This window comes from Pan paniscus, chromosome 8 (assembly GCF_029289425.2).
Source record: "Pan paniscus chromosome 8, NHGRI_mPanPan1-v2.0_pri, whole genome shotgun sequence".
NCBI lineage: Eukaryota > Metazoa > Chordata > Mammalia > Primates > Hominidae > Pan > Pan paniscus.
Window position 1 is genome coordinate 99,707,164 of NC_073257.2, and position 22,747 is coordinate 99,729,910.

At 40.2% G+C, this 22,747-nt stretch overlaps 1 protein-coding gene across 1 annotated transcript in view; it reads left to right on the forward strand.

Moving 5' to 3' along the window:
* Window positions 1–22,747, forward strand: part of PAPSS2 (3'-phosphoadenosine 5'-phosphosulfate synthase 2) — an 89,303-nt gene that overhangs the window by 31,575 nt on the left and 34,981 nt on the right. Inside the window, exon 2 of the mRNA XM_003810497.5 lies at window positions 19,220–19,337. Within this exon, the coding sequence (XP_003810545.3) occupies window positions 19,220–19,337 (118 nt within the window). The remainder of the gene's footprint in view (window positions 1–19,219; window positions 19,338–22,747) is intronic.

Below are 22,747 nucleotides of genomic sequence, written 5' to 3' on the forward strand. Positions count from 1 at the left end.
ACCATTGTTCATTCATCAGATTGGTAGAAATCCAAAAGTCTTGATATACTCTGTGGCAATGCTGTTGGGAACTGAAACTCCCATCCATCGCTGGTAGGAGTATAGATTGGTGTAATATTCTATAATGGACAATTTAGTTATATCTATTGATATGACAAATGTTCATACTGATTGACCTAGTAATCCACGTCTAGGAATTAATCCCACAGATATATTTTCACATGCAAAAAATTAAGTATAAGGTTATTAATTATTGCAATGTTTGTAATAATAAAAGACTGGAAATCATCCAAGTATTCATCAAAAAAGAGCTAGTTAAATATATATTCATACACCGGAACATTATGCAAGGGTAAAATGAATGAGAAAACTCTCTGTACTGATGTGGAAAGGTTTGCCAAGACAGATCTGAAAAAGGTGTGTAATAGTGTGGAAAGGAGGATTAAGCAAATAAATGCCTATTTTAAAATTTATGCATAAAAAACTGACAGAGCATGTAAGGAACGAATAGAAATGACCATCTACTTTTAGAAGTGAGGAGGAGGGAGGCTAGAGAGATGGGGGCGGAGGCAGAAGTAGCAGCATGGCTTCTGCATACCTGCTTGTGTATGTATCTTTTCAGTTTTTGAGCCATGTGAATGTGACTTATGCAATAATTAAATAATTAAGAAGAATAGCATGAGCTAGGTCCAGAAGCCAGAGAGAACAGGGATATCTGGGGGAATTTCAGGGGTCAGATTGATAGGTGTGCAGAATGTGAAGGTGGAGCGGTAAGAGATGAGATGAAAAGACCCATTTTAATTATCACTAAAAACAACTATTTTTCTTTTTCTAACATTTATTGAGAGCTTAACTAAGAGCCAGACCCTGTGCTTTTATGTACATTTCCTCATTTAATCCTCATAACAGTTCAGTAAGGCTGCAGCTGTTATTACAATCATTTTATAAGTGAAGGAACAGAGAGGTTAAGTAATTTACTTAAGGGCATACAGCAGTTGGCCACTGGTGGAATCAGTATGCACAACCCATCATGACCCTGTGTTCATGCTCTTAACTTTTGTACCATTCTGCTTGTTCAAGGGAACATACATCCAACTGAGGGAGGTGGGGTGAGGGGCAAGAGTTTCTATCTTTCTACACAGTGAATTTTATTAATTCTGTAGAGCTCATCTTACAGTACTACCAAGTATGGCTGCCCCCAAATCTGTGACTCAGCCAAGATTATTTTTAAATATTTCCCATTCTTATGACCTATCCACCACTTTGGCACCTATCCTCTTCCAAGACTATCTCAGCATCTGGCTCGCTGCCTTTGACCATAACAAACATTTGAATAACGAACCAAGTTTATGAAGTATCATGGGCATGACAAATTAGTTTAAGAAACATTCATTCAGTAAATTTTGAACCCCTATAGTATTCCAGGCATACAGATTCAAAGATAAACGTGAGCAAAGCAGCCTCTCTGGTGTTCCCATCTGGTGAAGAAGGCCGACATGTCAGCAAAAATCCATATTTAACCTACGTTCTCTTATATTGGTTAGTGTTACCTAGATTTGCCTAAGCATTAAAATCACTTGAGACACTTAAAAAAAAAAAAAGGCAACAACATAAAAACCCTACAGTTTCTTGGGCCCTACCGCCGACCACTTGAATGAGAATTTCTTGGGGATGGTCCTGGGAATGTGTATTTTTAACAAGTGCCCATGAGAGTCTTAAATTAGGTAAGTTTGGGAAATGAGATATCAGTAGAAACAGGATACTGTGGGGTCAGAGGAGGAAGTTGCTCAGTCTGTCTGTAGGTGGGAAGATTAGCCAAAGCCTCACAGCAATGTTTAGGCCACACCTTAATGAGTGAGTAAGCACCCAAGGAGAAAGGACTTTCCAAGCAAGGAGAATTTTAAAAATTAGCCAGGTATGGTCGGTGCACACCTGTAGTCACAGCTACTTGGAAGGCTGAGGTGGGAAGATCACTTGAGTTCAGTGAGCCATGAACATGCCACTGCACTGCAGCCTGTGTGACAGAGTAAGCAAGACCCTGTCTCTAAAAAAAATAAAATTAAAGGGAATTTTACTCTACTGGCAAAGAAGAGAATGGCTTCATGGAAGAGAGGGAGTCCAGTTCAAAGGCTGTCAGGAAGACTTCTGGGAGCAATTAGCTAACAGTGATGGAATGGCGTTTAGCTGAAATTTACAAGACTTCATAGATTAATTTTTTTAATGAAGGAGACAAGCAATAGGATGGCTCCTAGCTTACAAAATGGAGAGAAGTGTGGGTCATCGCTAGTGGTGAGGAATATGGGAAAAGGAGCAAAGGGTGATGATAGGAAGATGAATTCCATCTTGATCCTGCTGAGTTTCAGTGGCTCTGGGGGGAATCATACCTACTAGGCATTTGGATATCTGAAGATAGAGATTTGGGAGCCCACAGCATATGGATGGTAGACAAAGCCTTGGAAGCAGGTACGAATCACTGAGGGGTGTAGGGAGGAAGAGTAGAAGAGTGCTGAAGGCAGAGCTATGGATCCCTGACCCTAAAGAGAGATGGAGGAAGAGAGGAATATGGCAAGGAGTCTATGGAAGAGCAATGAGAAGACAGAAAAGCTCTGAGAGAGAACATTATCTTGGAAGCTGAAGAGAGAGTCTTCCAGAAAAAGAGTGGTCAATGGGAAGAAATGGAAGAGAGATGCTGTTTTAGAGATTATTGGCTGCTTGTTGTTTCTGCTTCTAATGCCTTGGTTTGCCAAATCCAGTCCAGATTCTACATGAATCTCCAGTTAAATGGTCAACCATATAACTGACAGGTTGTCTGATTTTATACAGCTTAAATTCCTAAGAGAATCTAATGGGTTCATCCTGTGTGTTGATTTCACTTGGGTCAACCTAGTGCAATAAGCCATTTTATAGGGAGAGTAGCCCGTGAGGTTGAGTCTGTAGCTGTGGCTGAGCAGATCACTGAGTGTGCAGGGGAAAGAGGATAAACACTGAAGATCTTGCCAATAATCATCATAACAACCCCCAATGTTGATTAGGCACTGTTTTAAACACCTTACATGTGGTAATTCATTTAATCTGTTTGAATATAATGGTGAGCATGGAAGTCATATTACAGTGAATTGAGTCCTCTACTACTAATAATGACAGTAAGTCTCTAGAAAGGCGTTAATCTGACTCTTCCAAAAATGCCCTTTGCTTTGCTCTCCCTTAAAGGGGCAGAATCCTTCCCTGGGTCCACTTTTGATGACTGGGTGGGAGACTGTGCCTTCTGATCAAGTTTCTTGAGTTCTTTTAATGGAATCATCAGAATATCACACATAAAATGAGGCCTTGAGCCAGGCTGGCATGGCCACACTGAAGTCCTGTGATTCCGTTTACCTGAGAGCATGATGAGTTTATTGGTCTTTCTTAGCCTTAGGAATCTGCCTTTCCAGTGCATGGTGTTTAGACAGAGTAGCAGCTGAATAAATTTTTAATTTAATTGTTCCCCAGCAGAGAGTGAACAACCTTTGCATATGCCAGCTTTTTGTGTAGACTTTTCAGAATGGTGATTTCAGGTCATTTCCAACCGAAGGACTCTTTCAGTTCATAATAATACATATTTTAATTAGCTATCTTTGGATTGTTCATATTTGTGGAGGAAGAAGCAGTGGAATAATCTACTTGAGAATGTGCTCAGAGCATGTGGCTCGTTTGACATACAAAAGCACTGTATTAAATAAGTGTCCAGTTCGGTCGTTTGTTTAGATTTAGTTGATAACTTGGATTTCAGCACTAACTGAAATGCATTGGTTCACATTAGCTTAATCAATTCTCATAGAATATGGAGAGCTCACCAGAACTATAATTACAACAGCACATAATTATTTGATGCTGATTTCAAAGGATATTTTACAAATGCATTTGTGAATGGTAGTTCGTTCTTTTAAACGTTTGGACTGCTTTGGCTTTTTCTGTGGTGGGGCCTAGAAGAAGACAGGTCACAGCAGGTCTCACTTAAAGAAATCTTTAACACAGAACATAAAAGTGACTGTAACTAAAGTTTGGAACATGTCATTTTACTGAGTACTGACACTAGAGGAGTTTGTTTAAGGATATTCACATCAGTTAACAAATCAATGAAACGTTTATTAAACTTCTGTTACTCATTCAACAAATACGTAATGAATACCTACTATAAGTCCAAGTATTCCACATCATCTCTTTTCATCCTCGCAAACATTAGCAGGAACTATAATCCCACAATTTTATGAGATTTAGAGAGGTCAGGCTTAGCTTGCTCAAGGTTCTAGTGGAGGCAGAATTTGAACTGCTTCCAAACTGTCCAACATTAAAATCTATATTACTTCCTCTTAGCTGGATCTTATCAGGAAATCAAAGCTGTATAAGCTGTGGCCCCTTCTGTGTGGGGTTGACAATGACATGTAAAACATCAGACTTAAGTCTATAAATCTAGAAAACATAAGGCATAAGTCTACACCACCCAGGCAAAGTGCCACAGGATCTCATAGCTACAGGAGTTTAGGAAAGAAGCATCAAGGAAGGCAGCCAGCACCCATGGGGTTTGTGCTGCTTGGAGAACAGGTGGTATGTGGACAGTTGAGGGCATGGAGAGATGATTCCAGTGGGAAGAGCTGAATGAGAAAAGGTGCAAAACCAGAATGACCAAGCTGTGTCCAAGAAATCATAAACAGACCTGCTGCTGAGAACAAAAGTTCTGTTATCTGAGAGTAGAAAATATGGCTGAAAGGTAAATGGAACCGGCTTAGCGGAGGGCCTTAAGTTCCAAGCTAAGAATTAGGACTTTGTTCTGTGGTTTATAGGAAGCGATTACAAGTTTTGGATATAAAAGTAACATGATTTAAGGGTGTTTGAGAAAATTAACCTGATTGTCAACTGGAAAAAGAGGTGATAGAGCTGGAAATCAGTAAGGGGGCTCTGGGCCAGGCAGGGAAATGATGTGATGGCTGCTTTACAACCTTGAGGAAACCCAGAAGGAGTAGGGTTCATGGGGGACTGTGTTCAGGAACAGGTCCAAAAAGTTAGGCCAGGCCAAGGGGGATATTTACGCACAGCAATGGAGGGCAGGGTAGCTAGAAGGAAAGCATAGTCACAAAGAGAGGCAAAGGCCAGGGCTGGAGAATCAGTTCATAGCATCAGGAGGGTCTAAGGAGTGAAATGCAGCGATGTCTTAGTCCATGCAGGCTGCTATCACAAAATACCATACCCTGGTGGCTTATAAAAAACAGAAAGTTATTTCTTGCAGGTCTGGAGGCTGAGAAGTCCAAGAGCAAGGAACTTACAGATTCAGTGTCTGGTGAGGGCTGCCTTCTTGCTATAAGCTCACATGGAGGAAAAACGGCCAGGTGGCTCTGTGGGGCCTCTTCATAAGAGCACTAATTCCATTCATCAGGGCTCCTCCCTCATGATCTAATTACCTGCCAAAGGCCCAACCCAATCCTATCACATTAGGCATTATGTTTTGCACAAGCGAATATAAAGGGCAAAGGGAACAAAAAATAATTAGACCATAGCAGCCTGTACATAAAAAATGAGCGGGTTAGGGGGCAAAAGGCAAGGGGAGGACCCGCAACAAGTTCTGCTACAGAATGTGACACAAACTGAGGCACCCGGGTCAGGACCAAGGCTGAACATCATTTGGCAGCCAGCTTACTGCCTACTGTGGGATAAGCCTGAAGGTTGAAGTGGAAGTCACAGGAACCAAGACATGAAGGGTCTAAGTCAGAATGCTGACAGTGGAAATTGCAAGAAAGTTCTTATGTGATAGAGATCATGAAGAAAGACTCAACAGGATGTGCTGATACATAATTAGATCAATGATACATAATTAGAGAGGAAGGAGAGCAGTAGGTCCTATAAGCCCTTGTTGTCATTTTAAGAGCAAGCCATGTTCCAAGGGTAAATTTGGAAACTAGTTATTTGGGCTTTGGAAAAGTTTTATCACGAAGAGTCCTTTTCCATAAGGAGATGCTTTTTAAAAATATCAGTCTCACAGGTCAGGAGTATTGCTACACCCAGGATAGCCATGAAATCTAAACTTCCCCTGGCCTCACTGTCTTTCCACCTGCTATCTCCATCCAAATCTGGCTTCACGTGATGGCTTTTGGGTCCAGATGTGAAGATCTGTGAGCATCTATGGGTGTGGAAACCCCTCTCCTGAGGTCCTGGGGAATAGCTCCACATGCATATACACTCCCAACTTCAGCTATGAAATTCTCTGTCTTGGGTCCATTCCAGGGCAGGATGCAATTTCAGGATTATTTGGTCCAAAAATATTTGCTCTTTTACCCTGCAATATTCTCTGTCTAATTGCTTCTCTTCCATTGTCCTGTTTCAAAAAACATAGCTCTTTTGAGTATTTGCCCTTCTGTGGAGTTTCAAACCTCCTTCTTTCTCCTCTTTTCTATTTCCTGGGCTCTCTCTATATGGAAAATTAAAGGCTATGTATGTTATAATAGGAGGCTTGAGGACATACAGAGGGCTGAATGAAAATTAATCTCACCTCCACTTTGGAGAGACAAAAGGGACTCAGAAGAGAACACTGCTAGGTCTCACTGGCTTTCTCTCAAAACAGAATCTCACTTGTGATATTTTTAAATGTTGTCCATAAATATCATAGATATGCCCATACTTGTTATGTGCACACCCAGCTGCTACCAGTGTCTTGTCCATTCATTTTTCTGTTTTTTTTTTTCTGCTTTATTTCATGATATGCTTATGAAAGGATTTCTCATATAACTCCAAGCAATTTTAACCCTTAAATTAAAAGTAAAATAATAAAGTTAGCTATTTTAAGAAATGTGATCACGAAGGATAAAGAATCCAGCAATGCAGAAACTGAAGTGATTATGAAATGTTTAGGTTTTCATGATTTTGTTTGTTGCTATATCTTACTAAAATGCGCTTTTTTAAACAATTAGACTTTTTATTTTTTTTAGAAGTTTTGGATTTACAGAAAAGTTGAGAAGATGGTGCAAGGAGTTCCCATGGACCCTGACACCTAGTTTACTCTATTAGTAACTTTCACATTAGTGTGGTACATCTGTTACAATGAATGAACCAAATATACATTGTCATTAACTGAAGTCCATACTTTCTTTAGATTTCCTTAATTTTCACCTAACATTTTCCTGTTCAAGGATCCTATCCCATGTTACATTTAGTTTTGTCTCCTTAGGTTCCTCTTGGCAGTGACAATTTCTCAGCCTTTCCTTGGTTTTGATGACCTTGACAGTTTTGAGGAGTACAGGTCAGACACTTTGTAGAATGCCCTTCTTGGAGTTTGTGTGGTGTTTTCTGGTGATTAGAATAGGCAAAAAACTAACATGGTTATGGCAAATAGGAAGATCAGGCAGGCTCAGGGCTCCAGTCAACCTAGTGTACGTCCTGGCCGATTGGCAACTCCTAGCAACTGTCTCAGAGCAAGGGGCAATGAGGGGTCGGGGCTTCCACCCTGGCACCTGGGTTCACTCGATCCTGCATTGTACCCACTGCGGAAAGGTGAAGTTCCAACTCAGCCAGACGCAGACCCCTGACCTGGAGGGCACCAAGGAGGGTGCCAAGGAGAGGTGGCTCACCTGTGCTCTGGGAGTGAGGAGCTGTCGTCAGGGTGTGTCCAAGGTTGATTACATAGAATTGTACCAGCTGGAGACTGGAGCCAGAGGAAGAGCTGCCTCAAGCAATTTCACTAAGAGGTGGCAGTCCAAGGAAAATAAGGCAGATTCCAGAGCATATGAGGAGAACCAAGATGGAAAGCACAGAACATATGATTATGATTCCAAGTGAAAGATGCAGCCAAAGCTCTCCGGTGTCATAAACCTGTTCCTTCCTGCAGGATATCTGAAAAAGCCAGGGCTGGGTGGTTTATCATCCAATGGAAACTCCACAGTCTCTTCTCTTCCAGATAATGCCTTGTTTGTAACCACTGCACAGACCTCTGGATTGACATCTAACGTATGTGGTAGATAGAGGACCAGAAGTATACAAGACCTGTAACAGCATGCACAGTCCCATGAAGAGAGGGGCTTCTTTATTTTTCTTGGCAAACATCTGAATGATGCTTGCAAAGTGTCTGAATTTGCCCTCTAGGGTTTTCCAACAATTTGCATGTTTTTCAGATGTTTTGGGAAAAAATTAAATACTGTAAAAAGTCATGCGGAATTTTTTTAAAAAGATGCCATAAGTATGACCTCCATCTGTTTTTTTCTTTGTCATCGTTGTTGCAATGTTTTCACACTATTCAAATTCTTATCTCTTTGACATTAGTCTGTGTTTTATTTCCTACTAGTGGCTTCGAAAAGTCAAATCAACTTGGTTGTATGTATGTTTTCCCCTTAAAGTGTTTTCTCGTTCACAGCATTAACCTATCCAACATAACCTTCTGTAGCAGGAATTGAAGAAAATGATAATTTTTGGTTTTAAAGAAATTCTACTATAGCTTTTTTTTTTTGGTCTGATCACAATTTTAATTCATAAATTTCAGATTTGGGTAATTTTTGTGTTGCCCAGTAACTTTGACAAATGGTTTAATTTGCTCTTTTCAGGAGTTTCTCAAATCATTTCTCTCAATTTTCACAACTGATATTTTGTCACTGTCTACCTGATATGGTTATTTCCCTTATAACTCAAGAGTAGTTTAACACAAAGTATAATCCTATAGTGTTGGAGGCTTCCGAGAGGCATTGTTTGCGTGATAAGTAAATGCATATTGTGAAACTGTATTCCTGGGATTGGATTTAGCATGATCTATTGTTGGCTCCCTTTATTCACAATCTCTCTTTACACAAAATACTTACGAACGATATTTTCCTTAGTGTTAAATCCCTTTTAAAACATGTTCTCTCATGGAGGTGCACATCTGTAGTCATAGCTACTGGGGAAGCTGAAGCAGGAGGATTGCTTGAGCCCAAGAGTTCAAGTCCAGCTTGGGCAACATAGCAAGACCTCATTTCTAAAAAATAATCAAAAACAACAATAAAACCCCTATGTTATGAAATTTTAATTTAGTGACACTTATTCAGTTAAGACTTTCCTATCTATCAATAACCATAGTATTGGAATTGAACCTTAAATGTCCAGTGGGTGGTGACTGCATCAAAGTTGAATGAAACAGCCTTCTTGCTGTTCAGCTGTTTAGATAACTTATGAATTTGTTAGGGCAGCCTTCTCTGAGAGGTTGCCATTTGTCGTATCAATTTCCAAAAGCTGTTATACCTTCATGGACATTTATTCTCCGAATGATATTTAAATGCCAACACAAATTACCACATGATCAAGTGAAATGGACTATACTTTAAAGATTATCAGTGTAGAGCTCACTGCATTTCATTATATATTTTAAAGGGATTCATTGCCTTAAATATTTGCTCTCAGTTAACATATATATTTTTTTGCAGTCAAAGTTTCACTCTGTTACCCAGGCTGGAGTGCAATGGTGCATTCATGGCTCACTGCAGCCTCCTGGGCTCGAGGGGTCCTTTTACCTCAGCCTCTCCAGTTGCTGGGATTATAGGCATGAGTTGCCATCCCTGGCTAATAGTATTTTCTTATTTGTTGGTTTGATTTGGTTATTGTTCTGTTGGTTGTAACTTGTTTTACAGGACTCACTTGTGTCCACACATCTGTGATCCCTTTGAACCTTAAGAATCAAACCATTGTCTGGGAGCGGTGGCTCATGCCTGTAATCCCAGCACTTTGGGAGGCTGAGGCGGGCCAATCACGAGGTCAAGAGAGTGAGACCATCCTGGCCAACATGGTGAAATCCCACCTCTACTAAAAATACAAAAATTAGCTGGGCGTGGTGGTGTGTGCCTGTAATCCCAGCTACTCGGGAGGCTGAGGCAGGAGAATCACTTGAACCCGGGATGCAGAGGTTTCAGTGAGCCGAGATCATGCCACTAAAAAAAAAAAAAGAATCAAACTATTTTGGCCTCTCCATTTTCTGGTTGAGAAATTCTTTATATTTTAAATATATATTTATTTCCAAATTTAATATTGAAAACTAGAATATAGAGAAGGAAAATAGTTACCTAAAATGACCTAACCCTCAAGATGATTATTATTACTATTAGCATTTTTCCATGATTTTCAGACTTTTTTCTATATAGCCTTATACATATAAATACATATATTTTAACGAGATTAATGTTAACTCACTCTGTAAGCTGTTTTCTTACCTATTAATCATATGGATGTGCCATAATCTAGTTAATTGATGGACATTTTTATTGTTTCTGATTTCACTACTTTAGATAGTATTGCTATGAACATCCTTGGATAATGATTCATTTTTCTGTATTATAATGTTGAGATTATTTGAGAATCAGAGAAACTGGCAGAGAAAATTATAGTGAGTCATTGTATGTTCGCAACAAAACTTGCATAATTTCAATTCCATGAGAGAATGTGGCATGAACTAAAATGGAAACTTTTCTTTTAAAGAATGAGCTTTTTGTCTGGGTATAGAGGTTCATGCCTGTAATCCCAGCACTTTGGGATGTTGAGGCAGGAGAATCACTTGAGTCTAGGAGTTCTAGACCAGCCCAGGTAATGTGGCAGTTGCTCTACACTACAAAAGAATACAAAAATTTGCCAGCCTCAGTGGCTTGTGCCTGTAGTCCCAGCTACTGAGGAGGCTGTGGTGGGAGGATCGCTTGAGCCAGAGATGTGGAGGCGGCAGTGAGCCAGGATCACAGCACTGCACTGCAGCCTGGGTGACAGAGTGAGACCCTGTCTCAAAAAAAAAAAAAAAAAAAAAGAATGAATTTTATATTTTTGAAATTTTAAAACACGTTAGAAAAACAACTATCAGAACCATAGATGTCTACACTAAAAGTAGAAAAGTTAATTATAACTACAGAAGAATTCTAGAAATAGTTTCAAACTACCAAAAGATATCCAAAGTAGAAGGGAAATAAATTATAATATATTTGAGATCGCTGGATGTAATGATGGAAAAGAAATAAAATCAATCCATGTAAGCACATAATAAATTATAATAATTTCATATCTTAAAAATTGGTACAGTTTAATTGTATCGAGGTAGCTAGAAGTTTGAAGAGTATTTTTGGCCTAGGTATGTATGATTAATGATCAAATGGAAGACACCAACAACAGGAATATTTCTGTATATTCATAAAATACTCTTTAATATGATATAATAGATATAATGTGATATATAATAAAGTACATACCAAAAGGGGAGCAAGTGAACAAAAAGTATATATTATTATATAATTAGTAAAAATGTTATGATACAAAGCATAGAAAAAAGAAGCACCAAAATATGTTTTTATTTATACAATAATTTTCTTTCTTTTTTTCTTTTTCTTTCTTCCTTCCTTCCTTCCTTCCTCTTTTTCCTTCCTTCCTTCCTTCCTTCCTTCCTTCCTTCCTTCCTTCCTTTCTTTCTTTCTTTCTCTTTCTTTCTCTCTCTCTCTCTTTCTTTCTTTCAGGCAAGGTCTCACTCCATTGCCAAGACTGGAGTTCAGTAGTATGATAAGGGCTCACTGCACCCTTGACCTCCTGGGCTCAAGCAATCTCCTCCCACCTCAGTTCCCTGCATAGCTGGGACTATAGGCACGTGCCACCACACCCAGCTAATTTTTACATTTTTTTCTAGAGATAGTATCTCACTATGTTCCCCAGGCTGGTTCCTGTCTCCTGGACTCAAGCGATTCTCTCACCTTGACCTCTTAAAGTGCTGGGATTATAGGCATGAGTCACCACACCCAGCCCAAAACATAGTTTTAAAAAGTGAATGAGATAATTGTCCAGATTGTAGTTAATTAATATCAAAAAGGCAAACACGCGAAGGGCCTAAGTAACTTATTACACAGAAAAAGGCATATTCTTACCAAAATAAGTACAAATCAACCTGGGGGAAAAAACAGTAAAAATACAAACACAAAAAAGTCATTGAATATTTAGAAGTGGGTATATGGTGGTAGCCTGGTAACTTGGTTTTGTCACTTGGAAAATGAACTGGCAGTATACAATGAGACCTACAAAATAGTTTATAAATTTTGATACTCAATAATTTCACTTTGGGTTGTATATTCAAAAGAACTAATCTGAAAGGAATAAATATATAATTGTGAAACATTTGAAGCTACTCATGTTAAGTAATGAAGATGAAGTGAGAATGATTTTTAAATTGTTTACATTATAGTGTAGTATGAAAAGCCTTATTATATATTATCTCCTTCAATCCTCAGGGAGGAAGCTGTGACAAAGAGCTCACATAACTGGGACTGGAAACTAGGAGTCCTGTCTATACAGGAATAAGACCCAGACTTAAACCTGGCTACATCCTGTGTCTTCTGGCTGTGGGACTTCAGCCCCCTTCCCAATATCTCTGAGCAGTAGTTTTCAGATCTGTAAATGGATCACAATGCTCAGTCTCTATAGCTCCCAGGTTTTGAGCAATAAATGAGATAATGCATGTGGAAGTGGAGCTCCTACCATGGGCCTGATAGGGCAATCACTGGGTTTGCAACTTTCTGAAAATGGGTCTTTAAATGAATCTTCAAACTGCACACTGAGGAGCGGGAAGATTTGGAACACGTTTAATCAGCAAGGGAGCAATGAAAGCGGAGACCAGTGGCAATGAGGGCCAAGTTAAAACAGGGCGGAGTGGAGTTGTAATGAGAGAAGTAAAGTGGATTTGTTTGCACTGCCTGGGAAGGAGTAGGGTACAGAGGGGATTCAAGGGCACGTGCTTGTTTTTTTTAATTGAGACATTATGAACATCTCAGAAAAAAGCTTTGGGCTTTGGTAAGCTCCACCAGACACCTGGTTTAGGGCTTTTTCATTCCCCAAGACTCCTCCTCCCTTCCATGACACTCCTCCCTGGGACACATGCTTGGATTTGGCTCTGGAAATGCCCCGCCCCCCCATGAAACCGTCTAGTCTTTTCCCCAGGTTACTTCTCTTGTAGTCACGCAAAATCAAGGCTGAGGCTCCCTGTCACGACCCTCGGCACTTCACCTGAGTTCTAGGAGCCACTTTGGCAGTCCCCTTTCTGTGCCGCCAATGGGAGTGAGGGGCGAGCCTGGCAGAGACACACATGCCACCCTGGGCTTTGTGACAAGGCCTGGACTCTAATGGGTCAAACCCAGGGCAAAGGCCATCTTCCATCTAGGTAACGAAGTGTTCAGGACTCTGTGACAGCCAGGACAAGGGCAGTAAGTTTGCAGTAGTATGACACTGCAAATTGGTGAACCTTAGTGTAGGGTACGTCCCGGCCGGGCTTTAATAATCAGAGCAGCAATAATGACAACAACATTGTGTGCTCGCGCGCGCGCGTGTGTGTGTGTGTGTGTGTGTGTGTGTGTGTAAAACTGGTGCAGTCCTATCCATTGTCTGATTCGATCATGAGTGCCACATCCTCCCCAGACTTGGGTTAGAGTAGACCCAGATCCCCAGAACCCTTTTAAACCTGGGTGATTTAGAATTCAAACTACCATCACTTCTCCAGACTAGATTAAATGCCACCTGGACTGATCAGATCCAACATCCTACCATGAGTCTGGTATTTTCTTTGCTACTTTATATAGATAATTCTTATTTAATCCTTTCAGCAATTCTAGGAAAAAATATTCTTATCCCCATTTTACAGAGAAAGATAAGGAGGTTCAGAGATGTTAATAACTTGCTCCAGGTCACAGAGCAAATCAGCCGTGAAGCAGGTTTCAAATCCAGGTCTGCTTGACTCCAAAATCCATACTCATGTTACTCCGATGCATGCTACAGAGAGTTTTTCTGGGCCAGTAGTGTGAAGAAGGTAGAGATTTTTGCAAAATTTGTCTTAGGGACCCAGTATAGAAGTATGCCACTAACTTTGGGGTTTCTGGACCACTTCCTGATAAGGGGCAGAGTTAGATGGGATGCCGAGGATGTCTGTGTGTTCTCTATGTACACACAGCAAGACAGACATTTTTTCCTTTAACATGTGTTTTGCTTTCTATAGAGAGAATCCTTTTTCTGACAGTCACTTTCTTTCCAAAGCTTAGAACATCGTAGGCTCTTTGGCAGAGAGTACAGCTTTCAACAAGAAAAAGAAAAGTTTTTGGCCGCTCTGCCCCCTTGCAGTTCAAGTATAATTCAAAATATCTGCTTCTATTTGTTTGCCTTTTGCAAAACCTCAAGGGTGATTTTGAAATAAATAGGAATAAAATATTTGACTGAACCAAAAGAGCCCAGTACCTGGCCATCTGAAAGTATTTATTTATTTGTTTAAACGTTGCTGGAATAATAGAAAATTTAAATGCAGTTATCAAAGACCAAAAGTTCAGAGATTAAATACTATGTTAGAGTCATTCCTTCTAATTAATTTTGAACTGTTTTCAAAAAACGAAGAACTTGCTGGGGAGACAATTATCAAGATCATAACAAAGTTCCCCTAGAAGATTAACAGAGCTTGGAGTTTACTGTGGATCTCTGCCTGTGTGGAGAAGAAACAGTCAAACTAGAGGAAACAAAACTGTCTCTATAGACATTAAATTTTAGTGGATGTTCATGTGCACAGGTGGGCAGCAGCACCTTAGTCTAGTATGTTGGGATTGGGATCAGAGTCTTTTTCCATAGATGCAGCAGCATTGAGCAATATAATTCCACCATCTAAAATCTTATTGTATATTTTCTCATCTGCTTACTTTTGTTTGTTTGTTTGTTTGTTTTTGAGACAAAGTCTCGCTCTTTTGCCCAGGATGGAGTGCAGTCACACAATCTTGGCTCACTGCAACCTCCGCTTCCTGGGTTCAAGTGATTCTCCTGCCTCAGCCTCTCAAGTAGCTGGGATTACAGGCATGCGCCACCCTGCACAGCTAATTTTTGTATTTTTAGTAGAGACAGGGTTTTACCGTATCAACTAGGCTGATCTCAAACTCGTGACCTCAAGTGATCCACCCACCTCAGCTTCTCAAAGTGCTGGGATTACAGGCGAGAACCACCACACCCAGCCTCGTTTGCTTACTTTTCAAAACAGCTCTGTGTTTGTGTGCGTGTACATGGTAAAATTTACAATGAAATACACATTTAGAATACATTCAGTGAATTCTAATAAATGTATACACGTGAGTGCCTCAAACCTTATCAAGACATAAAGCATTGCCATCACCCCAGAAGCAACGGCTGTTCTGAATTAGTGCATTAGTTTTCTGTATTTTGGGACTTCATACAAATAGAATCATATATAATGTGTAGTTTTTTTGGATAAGGCTTCTTTGACTCAGCCTAATGTTTTCCATTCATTATCATCCATATTGCATGTATTAATAGTCCATTCCTTTTGATTATTGAATAGTATAACCATTATATAAGTATTCTACACTTTGAGTTGGGTTATTTTCTATTTTCCTATTGATGGACACTTGGCTGTTTCCAGTTTTGAGTCAAATAAAGTTGCTAAGAACATTCTAGTGCAAGTCTTTTTGTGGACACATTTTATTTCTCTTGAATAGATATCTATCAGTGGAATTGCTGAGTCATGGGGAAGGTAAATGTAAATGTCAGGGTTTTTTTCCCAGGATGATTGCCCCACTTCATACCTCCACCATCAAAATTTGAGAGCACATGTTTGCTGCCATTAGATATTATCAGTGACCTCTCTGATGACATTAAGCACTTCATGGTTCTTTACTGGCCTTGTGTATATCTTCCTTTGTAAAGTGACTGTTCAAATCTTTTTCCATTTTAAAATATTGGGTTTTCTTTTTTTTTTCCTTTTTTTTTTTTTTTTTGAGATGGAGTCTCGCTCTGTCGCCCAGGCTGGAGTGTAGTGGCGCGATCTCGGGTCACTGCAAGCTCCGCCTCCCGGGTTCAAGCGATTCTTCTGCCTCAGCCTCCCGAGTAGCTGGGATTACAGGCAAGTGCCACCACGCCCAGCTAATTTTTGTATTTTTAGTAGTGACGGGGTTTCACCATATTGGCCAGGCTACTCTTGAACTCCTGACCTCATGATCCGCCCGCCTCAGCCTCCCAAAGTGCTGGGATTACAGGCGTGAGCCACCGCGTCCGGCGGGTTGTCTTTTCATTACTGAGTTGCCAGTGTGCTTTACGTTTCTTCACATGGTATATATATATATATGTGTGTGTGTGTATATATATATATGTGTGTGTGTGTATATTATATATATATGTGTATATATATATATATATATATATACTCTCTCCCTCAGAGAGTGGAGCCCCAGTTACCTCATCTTTTTGTCTGTCTTTCTCCCCAGAATGATGCCAGGGATTCTTCTTTGTTTGGTACTATATTTCCAGTGCTTCAGATTGCCACTGGCACTGAGTAGGAGCTCAATAAACATTTACTGAAAGAATCAATGAATAATCAAGTGAACTGACTTTTGGGTCTGATATTCAGACACAATATTCTTGAACTTAATGGCATTAATTAACAAGGAAATTGAAAAAAGGACATTTAAATGCTATCCTTGAGGTATCACATATGCTTGGCACCAAGGACACAGAATACCTTCAGGGGACTGGACATGGTGGCTTATGCCTGTAATCCTAGTACTTTGGAAGGCGGAGGTGAGAGTATCACTTGGGCCCAGGAGTTGGAGATCAGCCTGGGCAACAAGGTGAGACCCTATCTGTACAAAAAATTAAAAAAAATTAACCAGGTATGATGGTGTGCACCTGTAGTCCCAGCTACTTCTAGGGCTGGGGTGGGAGGATAGCTGTATCCTGGGAGTTCAAGGCTGCAGTGAGGCCTGATTGAACCACTGAACTCCAGTCGGGGTGACAGAGTAAGTCCCTGTCTCAAACAACAACAACAACAACAAAGCCCAAAACAGAATACCTTCAGAGGATTTGTTCACCCAGGGGAGATACTGCTAGACTATCTCATGGAGTGGCCTAATTTGTCCCTATATATGAGCCCTCTAGTGTAAGCCATCACTGCTGTCTCATCTGCTGCATTCTGGGACTATGCCCAGCCACTTCCAAGTCTTGGATTCCGACCAGATTTGCTTAATGGATGAGCAGAACGTCTAGCTTTAGAGGGTTTTAGGTAACTTCACCCAGCTGATCCCACTGTGCCTTTAACCACCTTCCTCTTGGCCCCTTCTGACACTGATAATGCCTGTTCCTTAACCATTGGCCCCTCTGCCTGGCTCTGTCTCACTAGCAGGCCCATCCCCACTCTGTGCTCTGCCTTTCTTAGCACCCCTAAAGGGCCACGCAGGAAAGGATGGGACAAGTTGATTATGACATCCCTTTCTAGCTCTAAGGAATTCAATAATTCTGATATTCATCCCTAAAGAAATTTATCAGCAGTTATAAATGGGGCTTTCCTAATTTGACACCGAAAGGCCAGTAGGGTCCCCTAAGTCTTGAAGCCATTTTCCTGGTCCCGAATCCAGCAGATTCCGGCCTATCCGGTTTGGGGGGTGTCTACAGTGAATCATCTGTATTCACATTTATAGAGAACTTTGCCATTTGCATGTTCATATCTGTCATCTTATGTAAACTGCCAAACAGTTCTAGTTGTAGCCCTCTTTAGTTTCTATTTTCCCGAAGTTTCTATTTCCTAAAGCAAAAAGAGGTGAGTTTTCATTTTTTTTTTTCTTTTTTTTTTTTGAGACAGGGTCTCGCTCTGTTGCCCAGGCTGGAGTACAGTGGTGCAATCATGGCTCACTGCAGCCTTGGCCTCCTGGGTTCAAGTGATCCTCCCACCTCAGCCTCTCCAGTAGCTGGGACTACAGGCATATGCCACCATGCCTGGCTAATATGTTTTTATTTTTCGTAGAGATGAGGTCTCACTATGTTGCCCAGGCTGATCTCAAACTCCTGAGCTTAAGCAATCCTCCCGCCTTGACCTCCCAAAGCGCTGGGATTACAAGCCACTGCTCCTGGCAGAGTTTTCGAAAATCCTCTAGCTCTTGCTAAAAAAAGTTGGTGCTTTCTTAGCTCTGGTGGGTATGCAAGTGTAATATTTAAAAGGCTCATAGATTTTTACAGTTCAGAAACCTGGATTCTGTCTGTCATTAGAAATTCAATTACACACCGCAGACATCTATGAGTAGTTCCTAACCTTTTAATTTAACCATTATTATGGATTTTTTCCCCCTTGGATCACATGTTATTTTCTTTTAAGTCCACCAAAAACTGTATTTATTTGCTCACTTTACCTTTTTTATTCATCAGACTTGTACCTCCCAGTCAGAGTTTAGAATCAGGATCAGATAGTCTCTTACCTCACTAAGCTGATTTTATTACAGCCAAAATAAAGACATTTGATATTTGAATTAGCTTCCAAACCTAATAACTAGTACATTTCCATTTCTGCTGGGCTTTTTGAAAGATTAAAAGTTCATACATTGACCCTTGAGAAAGTGGAAACAGAGTTTAGTTCTTGTGAAGAAGTAGCCCTGTGTGTTCAGGGACTTCACTCTTGCCTTGTCTCTGATGTCTGAATGGGAGCAACGGGGATATTACTGACTTTAACCCTTTTCACTGCGATCTGGGCCTTTCTCTGGCTCTATAGGGACTGGGGATCAACCACCCCCACCCTAGTATTTCCTCAGCTACTGGAGTATTTGGGTTCTCAGTTCAAGCCCATAGGACTTGGGGAGAACATGCATTCACTGAAACGATGACATTCCTCTAAGGTGCGAATGTTAAAATGTCATGCAACCAGAACTATTACATAAAATAAAAAATTGTCCAGTTTGAATTATACTCTCAAAGGACCACGATGAGTATTCTAAAGGCAGTGTTTGTTTCTAAATTAATAGAATTAATAAATGTTATTCTGTTTGCCAATTATAGAAGAGATACAGTTGTTGAAGACTATTAATGTAATATGCAATTGCATTATAATTGTATTATTTAACAGATTGTGTTGCATGAATCAATGAGATATGATGCTGTAATTTAAAAATAATTATTTTATGGAAGCAAAACTGCTTATGAATAACATTAAGTGAATGCAGAATGAATAACTTAGGTATGTAGACTCACAGCTAAGAAAAATATATATACATGTAGCTAATGGCTCAGGGTAATCTGCAGAAATGAAAAAAACTATATTAGAATGGACAAAGGTGAGTCTCTTTCAAAATATTTTTTATATAAGTTGTTACATGTATCAGTTTTGCAATTAAAAGTTTAAGATGGATTTATATTGGCTCCAGTGAAGAATATGTGTTTTATTAATTAATACTGTGCTTGGTTTTGTCTTATTTTATAGGAGAACCAGCAGAAATCCACCAATGTAGTCTATCAGGCCCACCATGTGAGCAGGAATAAGAGAGGGCAAGTGGTTGGAACAAGGGGTGGGTTCCGAGGATGTACCGTGTGGCTAACAGGTATGTCATGCTTATATATATATATATATATATATATATATATATATATATATATATATATATATGTATATATATAAATTGCAAACTGACATGTGACACAATTTTATGGAAATTAGTGTAACATATTACATGCTTGTTTTATCATTAGAAGGAGGCTGGGAGATGTAGTAGAAAGCCTGGGTGTTAGTCCTAACCCTACCATCAGTGAGAAATAGAGTCAAGGTCAACTACAGAAATAAGAATCTGATCAAGTCAACTGTGAAAGTCTCTAGTTGTCACTTTTCTCCTCTTTGGCAGGAAAGGACAGGACAAGATGATTATGACATCCCCTTTCAGTGCTAAGGGATTCAATAATTCTCATGTTCATCCCTAAACATATTTACTGGCAGTTATGAATGAGGCTTTCCTAATTTGACATCAAGCATTTGGCTGTCCATAAGGTTTTGTATATTTAGAGATATTCGTTATTGTTGCCTAATGTTTTGACATTCTAGGAGACTATTTCACTTACTATATAAACAACAAACAAACATAAGAATCTGTACAAGAAGGAAAACTAGTAATTTCCATTTGGCTGAGGATTGCCCTTGTTTACAGAAATAACTCGCTGCTGCTGAAGTGACTGAATGACTCTCCCTTTTCTTGTGTTTTTATAGCCACAGAATGTCAAAACTGAGAATTAGTGACAGAACTGGAATTAGAACCTGACTCCCAATAGCTGGCCCTAGGCTGTTACCCTGTACTCTGAGTCCAAGGTAGACAAAATTATTTCTGGACTCAAAAGGAAAAACCAAGTTCATTTCATAGACAACAGTTTTCAAATGGAATGAGCCCACCTGCGAAACTATGTTTATTCAGGTTATAAAATGATAATGTTTTCTAACCTAGAGCTCATTCTAAACAATCTGGCAGGTGGGGACCTGCCTTGCATCTTTTCTTGCTGTCCTAAATCTTTGCCCTTTTCTGTCCCAACTGGCCTCATTCTTGTACTCTTCAAGTTTTTGCCTTGTGCCTTTGGTTTCCTGGTTTCATTCATGCCTGGACTGTGCATCGAAACAACTTTCTGCAGCCTCCAGTGCAAGGACAGACAGTGAGCAAGGAACCTGCTGTGCTCAAATATGCACCATCCTTCTGTCATTACTCCTGAAATGTTTACCTCAACTCCCCCCAAGAGACGTAATTTGAGCAGTAGGTACAGCTGTATTCTAGAAGATCCCCTCCTGTTATATGTTTCCCTTCATGCGAAGATCACTGGTGAAAACAACTTTCGTGTTGGGCTATACACACAAAGTCCATTTTCTCTAATGTGACACCCCTTGAAAAGAAAAAGAGAATTGGTAGAAGAGAAACATATCTAAAGGGTATACTTTCTCCTTCTTTACTCTTAAAATGAATTATTTCTTCATTAGAGGAAGAAAAGAATAGATGGCAAATTTTAAAAAATCAAGGCCGGGCTTGGTAGCTCTTGCCTATAATCCCAGCACTTTGGGAGGCCAAGACGGGTGGATCACCTGACATCAGGAGTTCAAGACCAGCCTGGCCAACACAGCGAAACCCTGTCTCTCTACTAAGAAGACAAAAATTATCCAGGCGTGGTGGTGCACGCCTGTAATCCCAGCTGCTCGGGAAGCTGAGGCAGGAGAATCACTTGAACATAGGAGGCAGAAGTTGCAGGGAGCTGAGATCCGCCACTGCACTCCAGCCTGGGTGACAGAATGAGACTCCATCTCAAAAAATAAAAATAAAAAATTAAATTAAAAAGTCATCTTTTTCTAATTTATTTTTTATTCTTATGTTACAAAGGTAGGCTGTTGACCAGGCAGACCAGAAGAAACAAAATACTTTAAATCCGTAGACTCAGATTTTAGCCCCAACTCCACCTCCATGAGCTGTGTGACTTTGGACAAGCCAGTTAGGCTCTCTAAGCCTCAGTTTTCTTATTTGTACAATGGGAATAAAGACAGTACCTGACTTACGGAGGTGTTGATAGAACTAAATCAATAAAAGACAAATGTGCTTTGCACAGTGCCTGGCACAGAGTTAAGTTGTCAGTAATTGTAATTAGTGTTACCTCAATGTATGAAAGTACACGTGCCAACAATCTGGTTACATATACTTACTGTAATTTAGCTCTTTGTTTCCTGAGAGCTGAAGCAAAATGGAAGGACATTCTGTTATTTCTCTCATTTTCTGACATGAGAGAACACACCAGAGATTCAGGAGTGCCACTTCCCCTACCCCACAACCTGACATAAATACTAAGAAGAATTTATCACCTATGTCTTTATTTAAATGAAAAGGAATAACAGAATTACAGACAATACCTTCAAAAATGATTTGATGAAGTTAGTGTTGACACGTTCTTCATACAGCCATTTCTTCTAATGGTCCTCTGTCAAAGCCAAAGGCATGACTTCAAAATATAACTAAAAGTATGGAGACTATTTACCTTTTGCAGATCACCTTTCTCCCCCCAAATCCTCCTTCCTCTGTCTGTCCTTCATTCCTGCTTTTTCTGCCCTTTTTCCTCTTTCCTCCTGTTGTCTTCTCTGTATGAACCTCTTGGCTTTTTTCCTCTGTCATGCCAAGGTGCTGTCGGACAGAGGCTTGGCACCATGAAATATTCTTAGGTTCAGAGATCTTTAAGACAAAGATCCTAAAATCCTAAAGGACTCATTTTTTTTTAGAGTGCTAGCCTTTAGGGTAGTTCAGATTTAAACTGTTAAATAATTTTGGCAGGTTGTGTTTCTTTCCCTTCTTATGTTCCTCCTCATATGGAAATTACAAAGTGTGTTCCTGAACATTGTGCTTTGAAACCATGGTGGAAGCCACATGGTAACTCTTTTCTCATATAAAGACTCTAGAGAATCTTTACACCTAAGAGTGTGACATATGGCAGCTCTAAATACATCTGCTCCCTAGCTCAGGCCGGCTTCCTGTCTTTATGTTTTGAGAGTCATTTTGGAAACATCTAGAAGCCAAAGGACAGCAATGCGGGCTCTGTGAGATGGTTGTTCAGTGGCATCCACAAGGGAGGTGGACTTACCAGTCTCCAGGGGCTGGCTGTTTCCCTCCATTCCAGCTGATTGCTGACTTTGAAGGGGATATGAGACCACTGTCACCACATCTTTTGATTTTTTCAAGAGAATACAGAATCTGGATTTGTATACACAACTTCCTTTTTGCTTTGGAGACAAGGCCTCACTCTGTTACACAGGTTGGAGTGTAGTGGTGCCATCACGGCTCACTGCAGCCTTGACTTCCCAGGCTCAGGGGGTCTTCCTACCTCAGCCTCCTGAGTAGCTGGGACCACAGGTGTGCACCACCACACCCGGCTAATTTTTTTTGTTTTTTTGTAGATGCAGGGCCTCACTATGTTCCCCAGGCTAGTTTCGAACTCCTGGCTCAAG